Genomic DNA, 20,619 nt, shown 5'->3' on the forward strand with positions numbered 1-20,619 from the left:
CTTGCACAGCACCATGAACCGAGTGAAGTCCTGCTAGCCGAGTTATTGGATCTTGTTGGTCCTTAATTACTTGATTACAAAATAAGTAAATTGGACTACATGACTTCAAAATGTCTATCAGTTATAAAAAGAACCCCTACAATAGCTTTTGTCAGAAGTATTGTATAAGAGGTCATTATAGAAAGCTTAAGATGGTTTTAATGAAAACAAAACAAAAATGGACCCAGGTCTAACGCAAAAGCAAAAAATGTCTTGTACTTGTATGAAGGTCATGGGAAAAGTATGAAAGAGAATGCAAAGGCAGCAGCACCATGGCGGGGACAAGGAGACCCACCTGCAGGTGGCTGGGGACGCAGAACTGGTCTGCATTCCCCATAAGCCATTTGGACAAATGATGTTAAACCTTTCCAAGCCTGTGTTTCTCCTCTGTAAAAGGACCAGATTCCTGGGGACTGTGGTTCTGAAGAGTAGAAGGGATGTAGAGGGGAAAGCGCAAAGCAGAGCCCTGAGCAGAGTCTGGGTCCAGGAAGGTTACCAGAAGGCCTGGGTGGGGTGGGGGTGTGTGTGAAGGGCATATGAAAGACAGGCTGGGAGGAAGTTTTCATTTAGATGAAAGACTGAAAAGACCAATCAGCCTACCTTTTGGTGCAGTGAGCTTCCGTGAGGAGCCTCTGCTTTTTGAGGACACCTCTGGAAGCTAATATGTTTTGGGGTTCAGAGGGGATGGTCACCCTGGCCATTCACTGAAGTGTGAGGCTGAGCTGAAGAAGGTGACTGGGCTTCCCCATGAGGCACAAGAGTGACCCATGGTCTCAGCAGCCCTGACCTGGCAGAGAGGCAGAAATGAGTAACACAGAGCTCTAATCTGTTTTTAGGACAAGTAACATGTCCCACAAACTTTTTATCTCACTGTAAGTTTGGGATTAGAATTTAGACTCTGGATTCCAGAGTCTAGTTACATGTTAATATGAAAATGAAATAAAGATTTACTATCGTCTCTTCATCTTACTGCTCATACTAGTCTCCTATCTATAAACATCTTCTTTTCCGCCTGGTCTTTGCTCCTAATATTTATACTGGTGTCTCAAACATAGCCTTCCAATGGCTACACTCAAGATAAATGCTAAAACCATCTAGACCACAATTAACTCAATAAATATAGAAAAAACTAGAACAGAAATATTTGTGTGTACTCCTGTCCAGCAGCCATCTATCACCACCATTTATATAAAAATTTCATGCTGGGTATTCTTATACTCCTCATACTATTCCTTCAGGCCACATTTTTAAGAGGTTTCATTTTGAAATTTTCAGATAGCTTTCACCTTTTGCACGTTAAGATATAGCTTTAAAATCTCTAAGATTGGATATCCCCTCTACCAGCATTCCACAACCTGCATTAGAACGCCAATGTTAATACATATATACAAACTAAAAAGGACCCAGGGGGTTCCTGGGTGGCTCAGTGGTTGAACGTCTGCCTTTGGCTCAGGTCGTGATCCCAGGGTTCTGGGATCGAGTCCCACATCAGGCTCCCTGCAGGGAGTCTGCTTCTCTCTGCCTGTGTCTCTGCCTCTCTCTATGTGTCTCTCATGAATAAATAAATAAAATCTTTTTAAAAATAATGAAATAAAAAATAAAACCTTTAAAATAAATAAAAAAGGACCTGGATTACCACAATTTATACATTTTGTCTTGGTACTTAAAGGAAAGGAGAACTTGAACTCATTGCATCTTATAGCCAGGAAATGACCTAATGATATTAATCTTATTGTACTTTTAGAAAGAAATTATGTATTGGCCCAACCAGAACTAGAAATTACTTTTTGACTCCAATATAGACTGGGAAAGTAAACCTCTGTGATTTACAAAATACAAACAAAAATTAATTCCAAAAGGAAAGTAATCCACAAATAGAAAGCCTTTAGCTCATGAAATCAGCTAAGCATCCCCCTTGGTGTGACTTTGAAAACATGGAGCTCATCCCTCTAGACCACCTTTCATGCATATATAGACTCTGGCGATGTCATTCAATCCACAAAGACTTGCTGAAGAACGTCTACTTGTGCATCCAGGGTACAATAAAGACTTCTCATGGAAATATAAATATAAGTACAAATATAAATATATATGTTTTTGCCAAAAATTGGATTGTTTGGAATGCACTATTAGAGCTGGCCCTGTTTGCAATCAGACGAGTACAGAAATTGGGAGTAAGCATTTAGAAACTTTTATATAATCTGGCATCACCATGAAGTGTGTGACCGGTGGATGGGTCTCCCTGAACAGGATGTAGATCAGTTCTGATGTTGTTGAATTCACCTTGGAGGTGTATGTGTTGTGAGCTTCAAGCTTTTCAATCCTGGTAAAACCACATATTGGTCTGCAATACATAGGAGACGGACAAACACCTTTCCTTTCCCACTGGTAGGTTGAGAAGCACTGCTATGAAATGCAGTCTTTGTCACCTGTTTCTTCCACTGAACAGGTTGTGAGCATCATTCCAGTTCAGTAACTGTGTTTCTATAACGTACTTTTCGATGAAGGTGTTATTCTTCAGTTTTTAAGTTTGATTAATTGAGAGGTGCCTCAAGTTTTAATTGATGCTTATCTCTTTCCCAAGACTGCCTGCTCTCATTTGATGATTGCATTAATGAGATTTATGTATGATGGCACTGAGATTCAGAAACAGTGCATCTCTCTTGAATGTTCAGCCCAAGGGGACCACTCTCAAACTATCGAAGGCATTCCACTAAAAGACAATCTCATCCCCAATGAGGTTCAATAGCAGAAACCTCTGGGCAATATTTTAGCAATTAATTGCACAGTGGCCTTTCACCAAGACCTTCACAAATCCCCAAGAATTAGATGTTCTGAGCGTTGGAGGGAGTATTATGGCAATTTGGCACTTGCCAGGCTGCACTGACCAATAGAAAGATGACCACCCCATTACACTTATATTACTCCCTCTCCTCTATCTGACATTACTAATCAATCATGGACTGTTTTGGACTGAGACTCAAACTTGTCCTCAATAAACGTATCCTCTAGATATCTTCTGCCAAAAGACAGGGGTGGGGCATAAGAAAAAAACCCACTTGCCATTCCTGGACTAGACCATTTGTGATGAAAAGGTTTCCAAGAATTGCAATGCACTTCACCTTGCCCTTGTGAGAACAGCACAAAACCCACAAGTACTGGAAGGGGAGTGGTGAAGGCTTGCTACTCTATACATTAGCAGAGTAAATAGGAACTCTACAAGTCTCTTGAGCTTCACTAAGTTTTTCTACCTTGTCAAAATTCCACTCTGGAATTGAGTATTTTCTCCAAGGCTACACCTTCTTCAAAGAGGACTTTAAGTCTAAGTTCCTAGATGATCAAGTGGAGAATGAGCATTGATTTCAAAAGGATAATAGTATGTATAACAGTTCCCCCCAAACCACAAACTTTCCTATAGGGAAGTCCAAATTGTGATCAACTAGCAAGAGAATGGGTCAGAAAAAGAGAATTATGAATACTGGTCAATCTAAATCAATGTTAGGCTCCAGTGTTAAGCCATATAATAATGGAAGAGCCCTATAGCTTTTACTACATTCACATACTAAGGTAAAAAACAGCTACTCTATGCCAACTATGGTAAGAATGAGAGTGTTTCAGATATTCTTACTTGTTTATTAAAAAGCATATATATATATATATATATTCCCCCACCCCCCCTTAGGCTTTAGTACATGTAGTAATACACTTGCTTAAGTTTCTTTCAAAGGACCTTTTTGGAAAGTTTTATGTCAAGATTTATTATAGTATTCCCAAGCAAACTAATTTTTCTTGTGCTTTACGAAAAGCATAAATGTCATTAAGACATATTTTGGTAACTCAACATGTGATGAATATACCCAATACTTGGTATATCCATTCCTAAATGCAATAAAAAATACCAACTATAAAACTTTAGGTGAATAAACCCAAACAATTACCTTTTCAAAAAGAATAAAGTCAGTATGTTTTACAAAGCCTGAAGGCTGTGGGCCATTGCTTATCATTTCTCTTATTGCAAGCATTTAATGATCACTGTGTTTAGATCAGCGCTGCCCAACAGAACTTTCTGTGGTGATAGAAATGTTCTGTATCTGTTTATGGTAGCCATTAACCACGTTGGCCATTGAGCACCTGAAACATGGCAGATGAGGAACAGAATTAAATTAAATTTCAATGGCCACATGTGCAGATAGAAAATAGATACCAGTGTGTTAGTATAAAAAGATGAATGATTTGGCTTTTCTCTTAAAAACTTACAAAGCATGGGAGAAATAAAATGCAAACAGAGGGCTGCCCAGGTGTCTCAGCGGTTTAGCACCGCCTTCAACCCAGGGAGTGATCCTGAAGTCCTGGGATCAAGTCCCACATGGGGCTCCCTGCATGGAGCCTGCTTCTTCTGCCTGTGTCTCTGCCTCTCTCTCTCTCTCTCTTTCTCTCTCTCTGTCTCTCAGTAATAAATAAATAAAATCTTTTTTAAAAATGCAAACTGAATTCTACATCAAAATCCCAAATGAATTTTTATGGCACTTAATTAGGTATATAAATTTTATATGGAAGAAAAAAGCTCCTAAATAATTAAGATAATTTTGAAGGGAACAACTTTAGAGAGAGGAGGTGGGACTTGCCCTAACAAATAATTGAACTTCTTATAGAGCTGTAGTAACTAACAAGGAAATATTGGCATGGAGCTAGTGCAGTAGAACAGAATGAAGAACTCAGAAACACATTCATAGAGGATTTTTTTTTTTAGCAAAGTGCAAAAAAACAGGCCATAAAGAAAATTGATAAAATTTTACTACATCTGAACCTAAACTTTTTGTAGTCAGTAAGACACTATAAACAAAGTTAACAGACTGAGAAGACAGAGCCTATACAGCTGATAAAGGAGCAGAATAGACAAATATACAAATAACTTCCCAAAGTTCAATAAGAAAACAACAAATAACAAAGAGAATACAAGCAGAGTGTATAAGAGGCAGGACTCTCCCAGAAGATGAAACCTGAACGATGAGTAAGCATGAGAATATGCTCCATCTGACTGCGTCACAGACATGAAAATCAGAAAAGCGAGACTGCATTTTATACCCAGAGTATCTGCCAGTGGGCTTGAGTTTAACAAAGCTCAGTGTCAGCATGGATGTGGATAACCCCATATGTCATTGGCAGGATGCATGGTGGGACTATCCCCCAAAAGCAATTTGGTAATGTCTGGTGAAACTCCAAATAAGTACACTCTATGGCCCTGCTAACCGATTTCTAGGCATTTACCTTTGGTCAATTCTTGCACAAGTGCACGAGCGAGTGTGCACAACAGGTTCACCGAAGTGTTACTTCTAATTGTGGAAAATTAAAAATGAGCCAAATGTCTCTGGGTTGGGGAACAGATAAATTGTAGTAACAGCATTCAAAAGAATGATCCATAGCAGCTGGGGTAAATGAGGTGGATTTGTGTTTATCAAGGCTAATGGGTCTCAAAAATATAATGTGGAGTGGAAAAGAGAAGTGACAGGAAAATATGTGGAGTATGGTTCCACTTATGTAAATGTCAGTGCACCCCAAGTGCTATATATCGTTTGTGTGTGATACCTGTGTATTAAAAGGATGAAAACTGGATGAAATGAATATTAAGAACTCACGATAGCTACACCTGGGCAAGAGAGGTCTTGTGCCTTTGGGAGTGGAGCTCTGGCCCTCTTCTGCTCCAGCCCTGGGGCCAATGGGTTGTACCCACCTGAAACTCATCCCTGCTAAGTCTCTGCAGTGCACCCCTCCTGCCTCTACTCTGGAAACCAGGACCCCAAGATTCCCTGTCCAATGGTCCCGAGGCCCCTTTTCCCCCTGGTCCACCTTCTCAAGCAAGGGCCTGGTATCTGCCTCAGGGTGGGAGAGAAGGGACAGGAAACAGGATATGAGGGCTTATGAAGGAGACTTCAACTGTGTCTAGGAATGTTAGTTCTTAATAACAATATACCCAAAACAAACATAACAACATGACATTTGCTAATTCTGGGAGTGAGTGGTATTTTTTTTAGTGTTCTTTTTAATAGCTGACTCATATATACCACTTACCATGTCTCAAGTACTATTGTAAGTGATTTGTCTTAAAAACGAGACGGTTTATTACCACTCAGTTTCATGAGAAGACAACTAAATAAGTTGCCCAAGGCCACTCATTGCAAAAAGTAGAAGGGGATTTGGACCTAGTAGGTCTGGCTCCAAAGTCCATGATCTTAGAAATACTCTAGGTCTACTTGACCATAGACTACATTAAAAAAAAAAATTAAGATTAAAATATGCAGACAAGTACAATACAAAGAAAAAGGTGGTGAAATTCTACGAAAAGATTCTTAGATGTGTGAGGAGCACAGACAAAGAGGGCATTACCTGGGAAGGAAGGCAGTCATGGTGGTAGGGGAGCCTTCACGAACTGGGTGCTAACCCCGGGTCCTTGCTGGGCAGTGAACAGGGAGGCGCAGGGTAGTGAAATGCCAGGAAGAGGGAACTTTGTGTCTGCAGGGAAAATTCAAGAAGGATTTGAGGATTAGCAAGTAGTTGTGTTTAGCTGTCACATGAAGGGACAGTTTGGTGAGGGACATAGATTAGGATCTTTAAGGGGAAAGTGAGACATGAGGATTTCTTCTGGAAGTCAAGGAAGGCTCCGATGAGTAACCCATGAGGAAGGTAGGCTGGATCTGCAGGCTGACTACAGGTGACGATCCCCCAGGGGCACTGGGAGGAGACGTGGAGAAGCATCCAGGTGTGCACACAGACTATGAACCAGGCACTGATCTAGGTGGTGGCAATATAGAGTGAACACAACAGAAATTTCTGCCCTCGTGGAACTTGCATTCTAGTGGAGAAGCAGACTTTAGATAAGAAAGTGAGATAGTAAACAAAAGGATACCAATATGCATCCTGGTAGATGGAGAAGGCAGGCAAGGGAGCTGGGAAGGATCGCTGGTGCGTGTGTATACGGTATTGGGTGGTATGGAGAAGGCTGAATGGTGGGGAGGGGGCAGTGAGCTGAGATGGTATTTGAAGAAAGGCCTACAAAGTGGGGGATGTTTAGATGATCCAGAGGTTCAGAGCCTGCAGCTGGGCCATGGTTACACCAAAAGAGAGGGCAGGAGGAAGAGCTGGGTGGGAGGAAGACAGATTAAGGCTGGGAGTCCAGGGCGCAATTAAAAATATGGGCTAGAGCCTGGAGCATGAGACGTGCCCACACAGAAGTTACCGCTAACTGGGTGATAGTATGCTCTACTTAGTAGCTGAGATCAAGGGATGAGAGAACAACAGAAACTGCCAATCAGTGTGCGTGCCCTGCACACGATCAGGTGTTTTATCCTGCACAGTACCTGTAATCCTAAGGACATCCCTGCACCCTCCATAGCCTTAACCCAGCACAAATTAACAACAGTAATAATAGCTCACACATAAAAGGGTATACACTACATGCATGAGTCACTTTCCTGGCATTTTATGTACATTAGTTCATTTAGTCTTTACAGAGATCCCAGGAGGCTATTGATTAGCCTCATTTGACAGATGAGAATGCCGGGCTGGCCAATTAAGTTGCCCAAGGTCACAAGCCAGTGACGGGATGAAACAGGCTGAATAGAGCTGCCTGGCTCCGGAATCCTTGCTAGGGAAGGAAGAAACCTGTCAATGCTCTCCAAGCCTCTGGGCCCTTCGAGAAAAGCAAGCTGAGAGTACAAACAAAGCCTTTTTTGAGGATGGGGTGGGGTTCTGGGGAGAAGGGCTAGAGAAATTCTCAGAAGACACATGGCAAGATAAGAGACTAGGCCAGGGCAGGGAGAGGGCTGTCCGCAGTGCGGGGCGGCCCCGCCGCCAAAGGCTGCAGCCTGGGGGGTGGCCCGCAAGCTGGGGAAGCCCTAGCACGCAGCGGACACAGCAGCCCAAAGGAACCGGAGCAGAAGCCGGAACGCCAGAAGCCAGTGTGGACACAGCAATTCGGATCTCTGGGAGCGAATAAAGAAGTTAAAAACAACGTTCAAACAACTAAGCACCCTTTCCGGGTGATTTCAGGCCGAGAGAATAGGTCGGAGGGGCCTGGCTAAGGAAACCTGTGTCCGGCCTGAGGTCTAGTTCCACTTTAAACTTGAGGAATCTGAACAAGACGCTTCGACTCTGTAGATTGCCCAGACGCCTTTTTAAAAAAAGTTGGGCAATCCCTGAGATGTGACCAAAATCGAATCCTGCCTGGGTCCAGCCGGGCCATGGGGTAGCCAAGTGGCCTCCACGCACCGAGGGCAGGAGGGCTCGGGGGTCTCCCGGGGTCGAGGCGCGGGGCCCGGAGCGCAGGTCCCCCGCCCCCCCAGGCCGCCCCGGGGACCCCTCCGCGCGGCCGCGGCCGCGGAGCCCAGAGCGCAGCGGGTGCCCCTGGCACTCCCCCCCCCCCCCCCCGGGGCGCGCCCCGGCCCGAGCGCAGAGCAGGCTGCTGGCAGGGACCGAATGGAGCTGCGCGCCAGGCCGGAGGCTGTGCCCGTCACTCGCAGTCCGGGCCGGGTGGCCGGCGCTTGGTGGCGCTGAGCCAGGCCGCGCCGCCCACCCGGACCCCGCCGCCGGGTCCCCGGGGAGCGCGTCGCGGGGGGCGCGGGGGGCGCGGGGGGCGCGCGGGGCGCGGGGGCCCCGGGGCCGGAGGGCGGGCGGCGGCTGGCGCGGCGCCCAGGGGCGCGAGGCGGGAGCGCGGGGCCGGGGTGGCGGGGGCGGGGGCGGGGAGCGGCGGGGGAGGGGAGGGGAGGCGGCGGCCGGCGGGGCCCGCGCTCACTCGGAGTCGGGCCCGGCGGCGGCCGGCCGCGCGCACCATGCCCTCCTTCGACGAGGCGCTGCAGAGGGCCGGCGAGTTCGGGCGCTTCCAGCGGCGCGTGTTCCTGCTGCTGTGCCTGACGGGCGTCACCTTCGCCTTCCTCTTCGTCGGCGTGGTCTTCCTGGGCAGCCAGCCCGAGCGCTTCTGGTGCCGCGGGCCGAGCGCCGCCGCGCTGGCCGAGCGCTGCGGCTGGAGCCCCGAGGAGGAGTGGAACCGCACGGCGCCCCCCGAGCCCCGCGGCGCCCGCAGCTGCCGGCGCTACCTCCTGGAGGCGGCCAACGCCAGCGCCGCGGCGGGCGCGCTCAGCTGCGCGGACCCGCTCGCCGCCTTCCCCAACCGCTCGGCGCCGCTCGTGCCGTGCCGGGGCGGCTGGCGCTACGCCCAGGCCCGCTCCACCATCGTCAGCGAGGTGAGGGCGCCGCGGGCCGCGCGCGGGGGGCCCGGGGGCGGGGCGCGCCCGGACGGGACGGGACGGGACGGGACGGGACGGGACGGGACGCGACGGGGCCCCGCTGCCCCCAGCGCTCCGACCGGCCCCTCGCGGATTCCCCTCCGCCGGCCCGCGAGGTGGCGGGACAGATGCTTCGGTGTCGGGGTGCACGAGAGCTGGGCGCCGACGCGGAGGTCGGGGATGCGGCGCGAGCATCCGCGGGACCCGAGCGCCCCGCCCCGCCCCGCCCCGCCCCGTCCCGCGCAGGTTGTCGCCGGGCCGGGTTCGTGCACAAAGTGGGAAATTATGGGCGGACTCGCGGAGGGGGGGCGGGGGGGAGGCGACCCGCAGCCTCTGGGGCCCGCCACTCGCTTGGGCCCGGCCGGACTGGCTTGTGGTGGTCAAGGGGATCAAGGAAGGGCGAACGGTCTGTCCTCTGGTTGCCCAAATGATGATCGGAAATGCACGGGGGACAGAGGTCGAGGCTGTCCGTGGGCACGATTTTGGTAAAAAAAACTGCGTTGGGGCAAAGAGCAACGCCTGAGAGACGTTGGGAACGCTGAGGTTTTCAATTAAGAGTTTTAATCTCCTCCCCCCCCCCCCCCCCCCGCCCCAGTAAACTATAGGAAGGTAGCAGAAGTGGCTAGGAGCCTTACAGGCAGACCCCCGCCCCCTTCCTGGGGGTGGCCGCCCCGCATCTCCTTGGGTGTGTTGGGGCAGGCAGTGGGCATTGGCGGTTAGGTGCCCCCATGCTGGGCTGCGATGACAGTTTGCATCTTCATCTTTGTAGCTCAACTGTGGGGACTGCCTCCCCACCGAGGCTGGGTGGCGGCAGGAATGAGCACTCTCCTTGAACTTGGTGGGCGACCATAGATCAGAGTAATTTCTAAAAACTGTCACTGTTAAAGGTGACCTCATGTCTCTGGTGCTGGGATTCTAGATCTTTGAGGTCTTGCAGGTTCTATGGTGCCCTGTGGGTATGGTCCAATGCTAAGTACTGTTGAGATATAACAACCCATGGCAGCCCATCCAGGCAACGTGTGTGTGGTGTTCTGGGTACTTTAATTTCTACTTAATCTGTGAGTAATGATGAGGACTGCCTCATGAACTAGGGCGATCGTGTCCTTAGGGATTTCATAGATGAAATGGCCCGAGGGTGGACTTCCATAGGACAGAGCATTATCACTGGTACTTCCCAAGAGCAACAACTGTTTGATGGCAGCCTGTATTCCATCTAGCGTAGCTGCTTAGCACTTACTTCCCAGGTAAACTGGAAGATAGGACTCTGGAGAGAAGGCACCTGGTTTTTGAGGGCATTTAAACCTCAAATGAAGAATAAAATGAGCCTTCAAAGCAAAATGCACACTCAAGTGGGGTTTCTGTGAGCAAACGTGATCCCTGCACATCGGAGAAGACAGACATAGAAATCTGTGGAGTTAATGCCCAAATACTTGAGAAACATTCTGGGGTTCTGGAGGTTATTTCAAGGAGGGCCAGGGGGTCTTATGAAGGTCATTGGCTCCCAAGAGGCAATGTGGAAAGTGGAAGGTCAGGAGACCTGCTGTGGCACCGTCTGCAGCTAGCTGTGTGCCTTGGGTACATCACTTAACTTCTCTGAGCTTAGCTTTCTCATCTGTAAAATTAGAGGTTGGATTAAGCCCTTTACAGTCCTGCAGTGTCATCAGTGTTATAGCTGGATGGCTGCTCAGGGGGCTCAGAGCAACGACAAAAATTTTCAAGGAAAAGTAGAATGATATTCAGCATGCACTCTCTAAGACAACCAGCAAATTGTTGCAGTATATTGGAGAGGGTTTTTTTTTTTTTTTTTGGTCCCAAATTATTTGCTTCTTTTGGTTTGTTTTTAATGTTTTGATTCCTAAAAGGACCCATCCCCATCCCATTCAGGAAGTTCAGCCATTCAGAGCAACTCCTTTTCTCTCAGAGTTCTGCTTGGCTAATATTTTACCGTTTTTGGTTTTAAATATGATCCATTTAGTTTTGTTTTTCCACATTCTGTCAGGATTAAAGGGACTTTACTTCTGTCTTTGGTTAACACTGTTCCCAATGCACTTTTACAGACACAAAGTTTAACACACTAATCGTGGAAGGGGGGTGAATCGTGAGAGTTTTGAAGGTGGAAGGGCAGACCAGATTCCAGAATGTCTCCGTATGACTACTATGCTTCATCTTTGCACCACTGTGGGGAGATATCATGGTCCTGGTTTTGTAGAAGAGATACCTGAGTCAGGAGATGTGGAAGGATCTACCAGAGTCCCAGACCTTTTAAGTGGCCCAGTTGGGTAGAGATCTAAGGATCACAAGTGTAAATAATTCTCCTCTCCTCCATGCAGTGATCGAAGTCTTCCGGACAAGTCCACGCAACATAACCACTCACGCTTTAGAAGCTGCAGGGAATCCCATGGAACCTTCATATTTACTTCATTCCTCTGGCCAGCCTGCCATTATATTTCATTTTGTGGCAAATCAGGAACACAATCAGCCATAATCAGCCAGACCAGCGGATAGGAATGACTCCTCTTGATGTGAACATTGTAGGATAGGCACTTGAGCCTCACCCACTATCTTTCCATCTTACAAAGTGAAACAGCTCCAAGGAGTGAAATCAGAAATCAGTGCCAAGTGCAGGGCTGTTTCAATCCAGCCCCCTCACTTATTTCTCTTGCTCAAGGCAAGGCAGTAGAGTTTTCATCTATATGCAACTCCCTCAGGGCAGACTTTCTAACTTCTGAATCAGCCTTGTCTGCTTGTCAGATACTGGTCGCAATAAAGCATGATAGAATGAAGAAAAGTCTGAGCCCCCACCACTCGAATATTCCAGTTCATTGCCTAGGGAGTAAATTTTTGAAATTGATGCTAGGACTTTTCAATGTTTGCTTGTATGCTGTAAATGGAGGGAAAAAAGGAAAGAAAAAGAGATTCTCTTTAGTGTCTCACTGAACTGGGCTTCAGAGCACCTTTTAAAAATAGTTCAAATAACTCTTGTTTTTCCTTTTCCCCCACAATAAAAGGACAGTCCAGTTGAGGGAAGTAGGTGCCACGCTGGAGAGAGTGGTGGTTACTTTGTGGGGCTTCACATGTCTCTGCTTTGCTTCTCACGCCTCTGTCCCACGACATAAGGCCAACCCCGTAGGTCATCCCACAGACATCAGTGCCACCAGCATCCTGTCCTCTGACTTTGTCAAGCATGGAATTGCACTGCTGTGGGTACTGGAGAAAGTCTCTCCAGGCCCAACTTTTAATCTGGGCTCAGTCTCTGATTTGCTCTGGTTGCTTTAGAAAGATCTTGTTTCTGCACAGTGGTGTTTCTATTATTTGGGCCTCCCTTGGTTCTTGCTGAATCAACATCACCCATAGGACATCTGTTTTATTATTATTTTGAAGACCCACATATGTCACTGTTCGTTTTTATTTCATTAATTTCTCCTCTTTATGATTTGTTCTTGTTTTCTGGATTGACTTTTGGTATGCTTCTCTCCACAGAAGTTCGAGGCATGCTTAGTTATTTTCAGCCTTTCTTCTTTCTTCGTATAAATATGTAAAGCTATAGATTTCCTTCTATGTTCTTTTTTGACCATATCCGACAAGTTTTGAAATGCAGGTTTTACTTTTTATTCCATTCTCAGCATTTGTAATTTTCATTATTATTTCATCTTGGCCCATGATGTTTTTATCTTTTTAATCGTTAACTTCCAATTTAAATTTGGTATGGTCAGAGAACATGGTCTGTGTGACACTGCTTCTTGGGACTTTACTGAAGTTTGCTTTTTGGCTTTTAAGAGGTCAATTTTTAATAGACGTTCCTTACATGCTCTGGAAGAATGTACAGTCTTTAGCGATCAGGGACAGGGTTTACAGATATCCCATATTTGAAGCTTGTCACATGTGCTGTTAAAATAGCTTAGATTCTAATTAACTTTCCATTTGCTTGGTCTGTCAAGATTAATTAACAAGTATTGAGATTTGCCATTATGTTGGTGGATTTGTAAGTTCCTCCCTGTATTTCCAGCAGACTTAAAAAGTTACATACATGGAGCAATTTTATTGGATGCGTGTATTTACAAATTTAGATTTTGCTTGTAACCTGCATAGTGAATTGAACCTTTTTCTAGTGTGTAGGGACTCTATCTAAAATCCATGATGTATATTGTCTTACTGTCTATTTTGTCTCAGCTTTCTTTTAGTTAATATTTGCCTGTTGTATCTTTTGTTATCTGTTACTTTCAAATTTCCCATGTTCTAAGAGTTTAGATGTATCTTATAAAATGCATATAGCTTGATTTTAACTGGTTTTTGGTTTTTAACTGGTATGCACAGTCTCTTTACATTTATTGTATTAATTGGTATGTTTGAGCTTGTTGTATCATATTATTTTTCTTTGTCTTGTTCTTTCTATGCTTCTTTTCCTCCCTTTAAAAAATGATTTTTCAATTTGTTTTTCTTATTCTATTTTGTTCCTTCCTTTATTTGTTTGGAATGTAATCCTTTATTGCAGTTCTTTTAGTGGCTACCCTTGACATTTTACTATGTTTACTTAACAGAGCCTGAATTTAATACTGCAACCTTCTCAACAATTTAGGAGCTTTCAACACTTTGACTCAGCCACTCACCCCTTGTATTACAGGCATTCTTAGGCAATATTCTAGGTCTTTCCTTTTTTATTCTTAATTTGTGGTCTTTGTGTAGAGCATATAAGCTTGGGTTTATATTGACACTTTATCTGCTTATCATTTCATACAGTATCTCCTTTCCCCCTTCCTTTGACACAAATCTTTAAAATTTTGGTGCGTATCTCTAGGTGGTACATGTTCTCGGTTTTTGTTTATATGGAAATGTCTTTGTTTCCTTGTTATTCTTTTTAAAAAAAAGATTTTATTTTTAAGTAATAACTCTACACTCTACATGGAACTCAAACCCACAACCCTGAGATCAAGATTCACATGCTCCACCGACCAAGTCAGCTGTTATTCCCCATTATTCTTGAAAGATGGTTTTGCTAGGAAAATAGTTCTATGTTGCCAATTATTTTCCCTGAGCCGCCTGAAGATGTTAGTTCTATCTTACAGCTTTCATTTTGCTTTGGAGAAATATGCTGTCAGTCTCAGCATCCTTTTTGTTCAGGTTGTATCTAAGTGGCTACTTCTTATATTGGCCCAGATTGATTGCACATTGCCTCTAAAAGGCATCTGGCATAAAAAAATAAAAAAAATAAAAAAAATAAAAAATAAAAAAAAAGGCATCTGGCATATAAAGGGCACCTGAAAAATAGTCATTGAAAGAACCAATTATTGTATTTCTTTTAACTGAATTTTGGGGAATTCTCAGCCATTATCTCTTCCGTGTTTCATTTCCCTGTTCCGTTATTTCCTTAATTCAACATAAGTTGGACCTTCTTTTGCTATCCTTCATGACCCTTAACATCTCCCTCATATTTTCCACTTCCATATCTATATGTATAGTTGAGATGTTTTTTCAGACCTACCTTCCAGAATATTGCCTCTGTACTCAGCATTATCAGCTCAGCTCTTTAATCCACCCATTGAACTTTGTATTTCAACAATTATCATTCTCATTTATCAAAGTTATATTTGTTATATATCAAATATGCCTGGCCATTTATTGGTAGTCTCTCATTATTGCTCATTTTTTAATCTCTTTAAGTATTTCACATATGATTACTCTTTATTTTGTTTCTTGGCCCTTACACTATCTGAAACCTTTGGTGTTATAAACCTTTCTATAACCTTTGGTGTCATTTGTTGCGTGTTTAGTGTTTGTGGATTGTAAGCTCCCCGGTGGTTGATCTCTTTGGGAAACGAGAGAGGATTTTCCTTTGCTTCCTCTGAGCTGGGGGACAGTACTGATTTGGACTCACTTTCTCCTTTCCAAACTTCCTGGGTGAATCAACAACAGCTGAATCTGTCATTGTTGTCTTTTTATTTTTATCAGAGGTATGTGGTTTTCCCTCACTTCCTGAAGCAGTAGTAATTCACCACAAATTATATTTTATGCTGAATCTTATTTTTCATCATATCTGAGGTGAGGTGTGATAGGTGTGGTGAAGTGGTGCCTTCTTCTGATTGAGGATAAATCAAAGCAGAATGGGTACTGACCTTGACCTCAGCCTTGGAAGACACGGAGGAATGGAAGACAAATATATGAGGAACAGGATGTTTCATTTTCTTACTCTCTCATCTTTGTTACCATTTTCTCTATAGCCATTTATTAAATGCCCTCTGGAGTACTTGTTGGTGTGCATTCCTGGGACCCACCCACAGAGAGTTGGAATCAAAAGATTGAGGTGGGGTTTGGGCATCTTTATTTTTCACAAGCATGTAAAGCCCATGCAGGCGGTCCGTGAGCAATACATGGGGACATGCTGGGTGTTTCTTTACGAGGAGCATGATGAGAATATCATGAGTGAAACTGTTTTATGTGTGGTTGAAGCAAGTGTCAGTTCCTCCAAACACATTCCTTGCAGACCTTGGATCAGAAGCATCACCCCTTTACCTGAAGGCAGGAGTCCCAGATTTTATCTGGTGAAATGCTGCTGTTTACCTACAGAAAGCTTGAAGCCATCCAGAGATGGGCAGCTGACCGTGAAATCCTGCAGTTGATTGGAGTTTGGTGCCCACAGCTAAACCACACTCCCTGTGAATTTTGGCAAACCGAGAGTGTAGCTCGGGGCAGAGGCAGGGTCACAACCAAGTGGGATATCCAACAGATATGACAGTGATATCTATACTTTTTGGTGTATCTTTGGGATTTGATGGATCTGGGCCTAAATGTCAACTCCTCTGTATTCCAACTTCACAGAACCTGCCTCAGCCTTGGTGTCCTCAGCTCTAGAACAGGAGTAATAACACCGACCACACTGATTGGTCAGACAGCTGCATCCAAGTGCCTGTCATTGTGCCTGGCCATAAGCGATGTGCAAAAATATTGGTTTCTGTTAACTTGTAAAGACTCCTGAGCTGGGTAGGGTTAGGGAAGGAGAGAGGGAATAAGTGGTGTACCAGATCTGACCTTGCTAGACTGAGCTCTAGTCTAGCAAAATACATCACTAATAAATTTGCCTTAAATATTAAAATCAAGCAAACACGTATCTTGGGCACTAATTTGCCCTTAGGGCAGAGAATGCCCTGCATTTTTCCTCCCTGAGCCAGAGCTAGGTCTATTTCCCAGCTTTCCTTGCAGCTGATAGGTCATCAGACAGAGTTCTGGTCCGTGAAGATGGGAGAAGTAATATATGACACTGCCAGGCCTGCAAGCCAGAATAACCTTCCTTCTGGCAATCCCACTCTCTTCCTTGCTTCCCTCACCTGCCAGCAGAGAAAGCTGAAGCCCTAAAATGTGGTGAAGTCTTTTACGGAGGAGGTCCATTCCTGAAAGCCTGTGGGGGGTTTGGGGGGGTGGTCGAGGAGTGCCCACCATCCTCCCCTCCAGCTCATCTGCATGAGAATGTGGAATTAAGGAGAAATAAACTTTCTTGTATGAAACCACTAAGATTCGGGGATTGTTTGTTGCAATTCAGAGTGAGTCTATCCTGACTAATAAAACATTTGAGTATATTTCCTATAAGTTGCCAGTACCTGGTTAAGTGGTAAGGAAGCTTGTTCTTTCAAGATAATCCGCCACTTGATCTGCTCATAAGGCCACCCTGTCCCTGCTCATGGGTGTCTACAGCCCCACAGGCCCCTGGCCTCTACAGCACCCAGTGCACCAACCCCTCCAGGGCATGTCCAGCTGCCTTCCCCAGGCTCTGGAACATGCTGTTTCCTTTTCCCAAAATAACTTTCCTCTTTCTCCATATGGCCATCCCATCTTTAAAAAAAAACCGAACAAACATTTATTTATTTATTTATTTTTAGAGAGTGTGAGAATGCGAGCAGAGGGAGGGTTGGAGGGGGTGGAAGAGAGTGGGTAAAGAATCTCAAACAGACTCTGCACTGAGTGCAGAGCCTGATGCAAGGCTTGATCTTATGATCCTGAGAGATCATGACGTGAACTGAAACCAAGAGTCAAATGCTTAACCAACTGAGCCACCCACGTGCCCATGGCTAGTCCATTTTTTATGCAGCTAGGAGTTACCTATTCGAGAAGTACCTTCCATAATTTCCACTCGCCCCCTACCCGCCAGCACACACCCTCTGATTGTGTTCATCACTGCCTCTCTTGTCAGACTGCAGGTTTCTTGAGGGCAGAGACCATGTTCAGTAAATATTTGTGATGAAATTACATGCTATGTAACAATTTTTGTGGATCAATTTAGTGAATCAGTAAGAAAAGAATTGAGTGACAAATTTGACCCCTTTTATGGTTTTGGTTAAGCCAACCCTGAAATTGACCTTCATAGATTAAAATAAGTTCTTCTTCCCAACAGGGCTCCTGCTCGTTCTTTCTCTTTTACATTCATTTTATGTTTCAATTTGGAGAAAATGGACATTTTAACAATTTTGGTATATTGAATGTGCTATATTGATATAATTTGAATTGATAATTATTATTATTATATATTATTAACTTTATATATTAGTGTATTTTATAAGTATATTATAATAATTATAATTTGAATTGATATACAGTGGGTTGATATATTGCTACATTTTTCTAGGCATAATTCAGCTTCTCTAAGCAGTGTTTTATTGTTTTCAGTAATGATTTTACATAAATTTCACTAGTTTTATTCCCTGGTGTTTGCTCTTTCATAGGTAGCATTGTATGGGGCTCCCCTTCACACCCATGAGGTCTGACAAATCCTCCGGTGGCCACAGCCCTGCAGAAACTGCCCTCTTCCCTGCAACCCTCACCGGAGCAGAGGAGTAACAGACTGCACCTCTGTCTCCTATTTGCACATGGGATCTGTAGTCCCCAGAATCCTAATCTGGTGGATATGACCAGGAACATGAAAAGAACCAGGGAATAGAACTGCTGGCTCGTTTAGGCCATAATTGTTATGTGCTGACGTTTACTGTGCAGAAAGGGCTATGTGTTCAGCTGTCCCGGCACTTTCTGGCACATCTGTGTCTTCAACCTAGCCACACTCCAGGAGCAGCTGGGCACGTGTGCGGGGCCTGGGTCAGCGAGGGGCACACGGGGGCCTGGCTCTCAACAGTTCAAAGACAAAGTGCTGAGCTCTCCAAAGCCACGGAGGGAGCAGACACTGCCTACCTTTCGGAACAAAGTAAAGCCATTCTAACACTCTTCCTTATTTTTTCCTTTCTTGAACCACAGCCAAGGAAGGAAGTTTGTTTCTTGTCTATGAGGAAGAGCAAAGTTTCTTAAGATTCCTGATACAACTTTTTAGAATGACAGATGATGGAAATGCCATGGTCTCTGGGTGAGAGATCCATCCTGGCTTTCCCAGGACTGCTGCATTCTAACTGTTCTGTGCTTTTACTCTTTAGGAGTAAAACAAAACAACGTTGAGGCTGGCACTTGCATAGTAACAGAGAAAAAAACAGGCGTGAACTTTAGGAGCCAAGAAGAAGGTGAATAATAAATGTAATTTTAACAAATTCTCGTATTTAAATTCTGTAGATAGTGTGGGCTCTGTGCAGCACATCATGCAAAGTGTAAGATTGATTCAGTAATTTAACTTCAAAAACAGTGTTTGGGGAAATTAAAAATGAAAGTCAGGGAATGAGCATCGTGATTATTGTTGAATATTTTCTAAAAGCTGGGACCGTAGTCTCTGATTCATCAGTGAAGCAGATGCTGCAGTGGACAGAGTGCTGATCCAAGACTCAGAGCCCGTTGTAGATCACTATGAGGGACTGGGGACAGTGGGCAACATCTGTGAATTTCTGTTTCTCTTTCAGAGTAAAGCAGTCAATTGTCAATGGATTTCCAAGATTCTTCTGTCATTCTACCACCAAATTCATTATCAGGTCCCTGATGTATTTAATTCCTGACCCTGAGATCAGGGTTGTCACATCCACACAAGAGTGGGAACATATCTTGGAATGAAGCTAATTTAAAGCCTAGAGGTGTTAGTTTCTGGGAATTAGGATGGATTCCTTCCCAGAGCAACTTTCTTCCTGGTGGGAATGCTGTGCTCTGAGTGTTGTACACAGGAGGAGAGGGGTGGGGAAGGGGATGGATGAGTGTCCCTGCACTCTGGAGCAATGACCCATCCTGCCTTCTTTAACATTGACTTTAGACCCTAGGGCCTCATGGAGCCTCTGAGGTGGGCCATGCCATAGGCCACCCATGCAATGAAAACGCCCAGGGGGAGGCAGGGTGGATGCAAGCCTGGACTTCAGAAACAAAGGTGATTATTATGCTGTCAAATCCTGTCTTGGGAGGCAGGTGACTCTCTGTAGCATTGCTGTAGGGCAGGAGCAGGGGAGATGGCCAAGTGGCAGGTGGTGGGTCTCTGGATTTCCATTTTAACAATGATCACTGGGGCCAAAAGTAGAAACAGTGATATGGAAAAATGAGCCAGAGCTTCATCAGCCTGTCCATACTCACACCTTTTGGCCTCAATTATCTGATCATCAACACTCAATCATTGAACTTGACATTGAGCTTACACGTTTAAAACACTTAAGTATTTTAAAGTAATTCTGACAAGGTTGCATCTCTTTAGGGGTATATAACATTTCTTTTATGGGTTTTGTTAACTTGTGTTTATTTGTAACAAAACCTTGGAAAAGGTGTAGGAGACTGTGTTTTATAGAAAATAGTTCAGAGACAAACTTTGGAAGCTTCAAATAATGTGAGTAGTTAGATGCACTTCTTCCTGGGTGCAGATAACAGCAAACTAGCACTCTTGCTCTCCTCACACAAATGATGAGAGAGTTTTTTCTTGTTGGGATGCTGGCAGCTATTTTAGCAGTTGTATTTTGAGACAGAATTAAGTTTTCTTGACTTCATAATGCAGAAAAAAGAGTTTCACCTGTAAGACTTAAGTTAGTATCTCATCATATGGGATGCCATTTTATTTTATATGGAATGAAAGTTTATTTCATTACTGCATGCTTTATGAGGCACAGAGGCAGGCTTTGAAAATGGTGGTTTTCTAAGAAATGGTACACAATGGTGCCTGGAAGACTCAAGGAAGGTCTTTATAGAAATCAGATGAAGCTAGGGCCTTGGCAGGTAAGGAAACGAAACAGATTACCAGCCCTGATTCTCAGGCAGTGGGACCCGTGAGGCTCTTTGGTCTTAATGAAATCCGATGGCTTTGAAAGTTTTTGCTGGGAGTGTTGCTGAGTTTCTGGAAGGACGGCCCACCTGCTCATGAGCTAAGGAGGCTGAGGGTACTGCAGCCGTCCCGAGAGAAGTCAGAGTATCCATGACC

At 44.8% G+C, this 20,619-nt stretch overlaps 1 protein-coding gene across 2 annotated transcripts in view; it reads left to right on the forward strand.

Moving 5' to 3' along the window:
• The first annotated feature begins 8,818 nt into the window (after positions 1-8,818).
• SLC22A3 (solute carrier family 22 member 3) overlaps positions 8,819-20,619 on the forward strand; it is an 88,424-nt gene continuing 76,623 nt past the window's right edge. The window contains exon 1 of one of the 2 annotated variants that reach the window (XM_038526497.1): positions 8,819-9,275. In XM_038526497.1, the coding sequence (XP_038382425.1) occupies positions 8,865-9,275 (411 nt within the window). In that variant the 5' untranslated portion in view covers positions 8,819-8,864. The remainder of the gene's footprint in view (positions 9,276-20,619) is intronic. The other variant, XM_038526496.1, reaches the window with a different exon arrangement.

Source organism: Canis lupus, chromosome 1, assembly GCF_011100685.1.
Source record: "Canis lupus familiaris isolate Mischka breed German Shepherd chromosome 1, alternate assembly UU_Cfam_GSD_1.0, whole genome shotgun sequence".
In the NCBI taxonomy this organism is placed as follows: domain Eukaryota; kingdom Metazoa; phylum Chordata; class Mammalia; order Carnivora; family Canidae; genus Canis; species Canis lupus.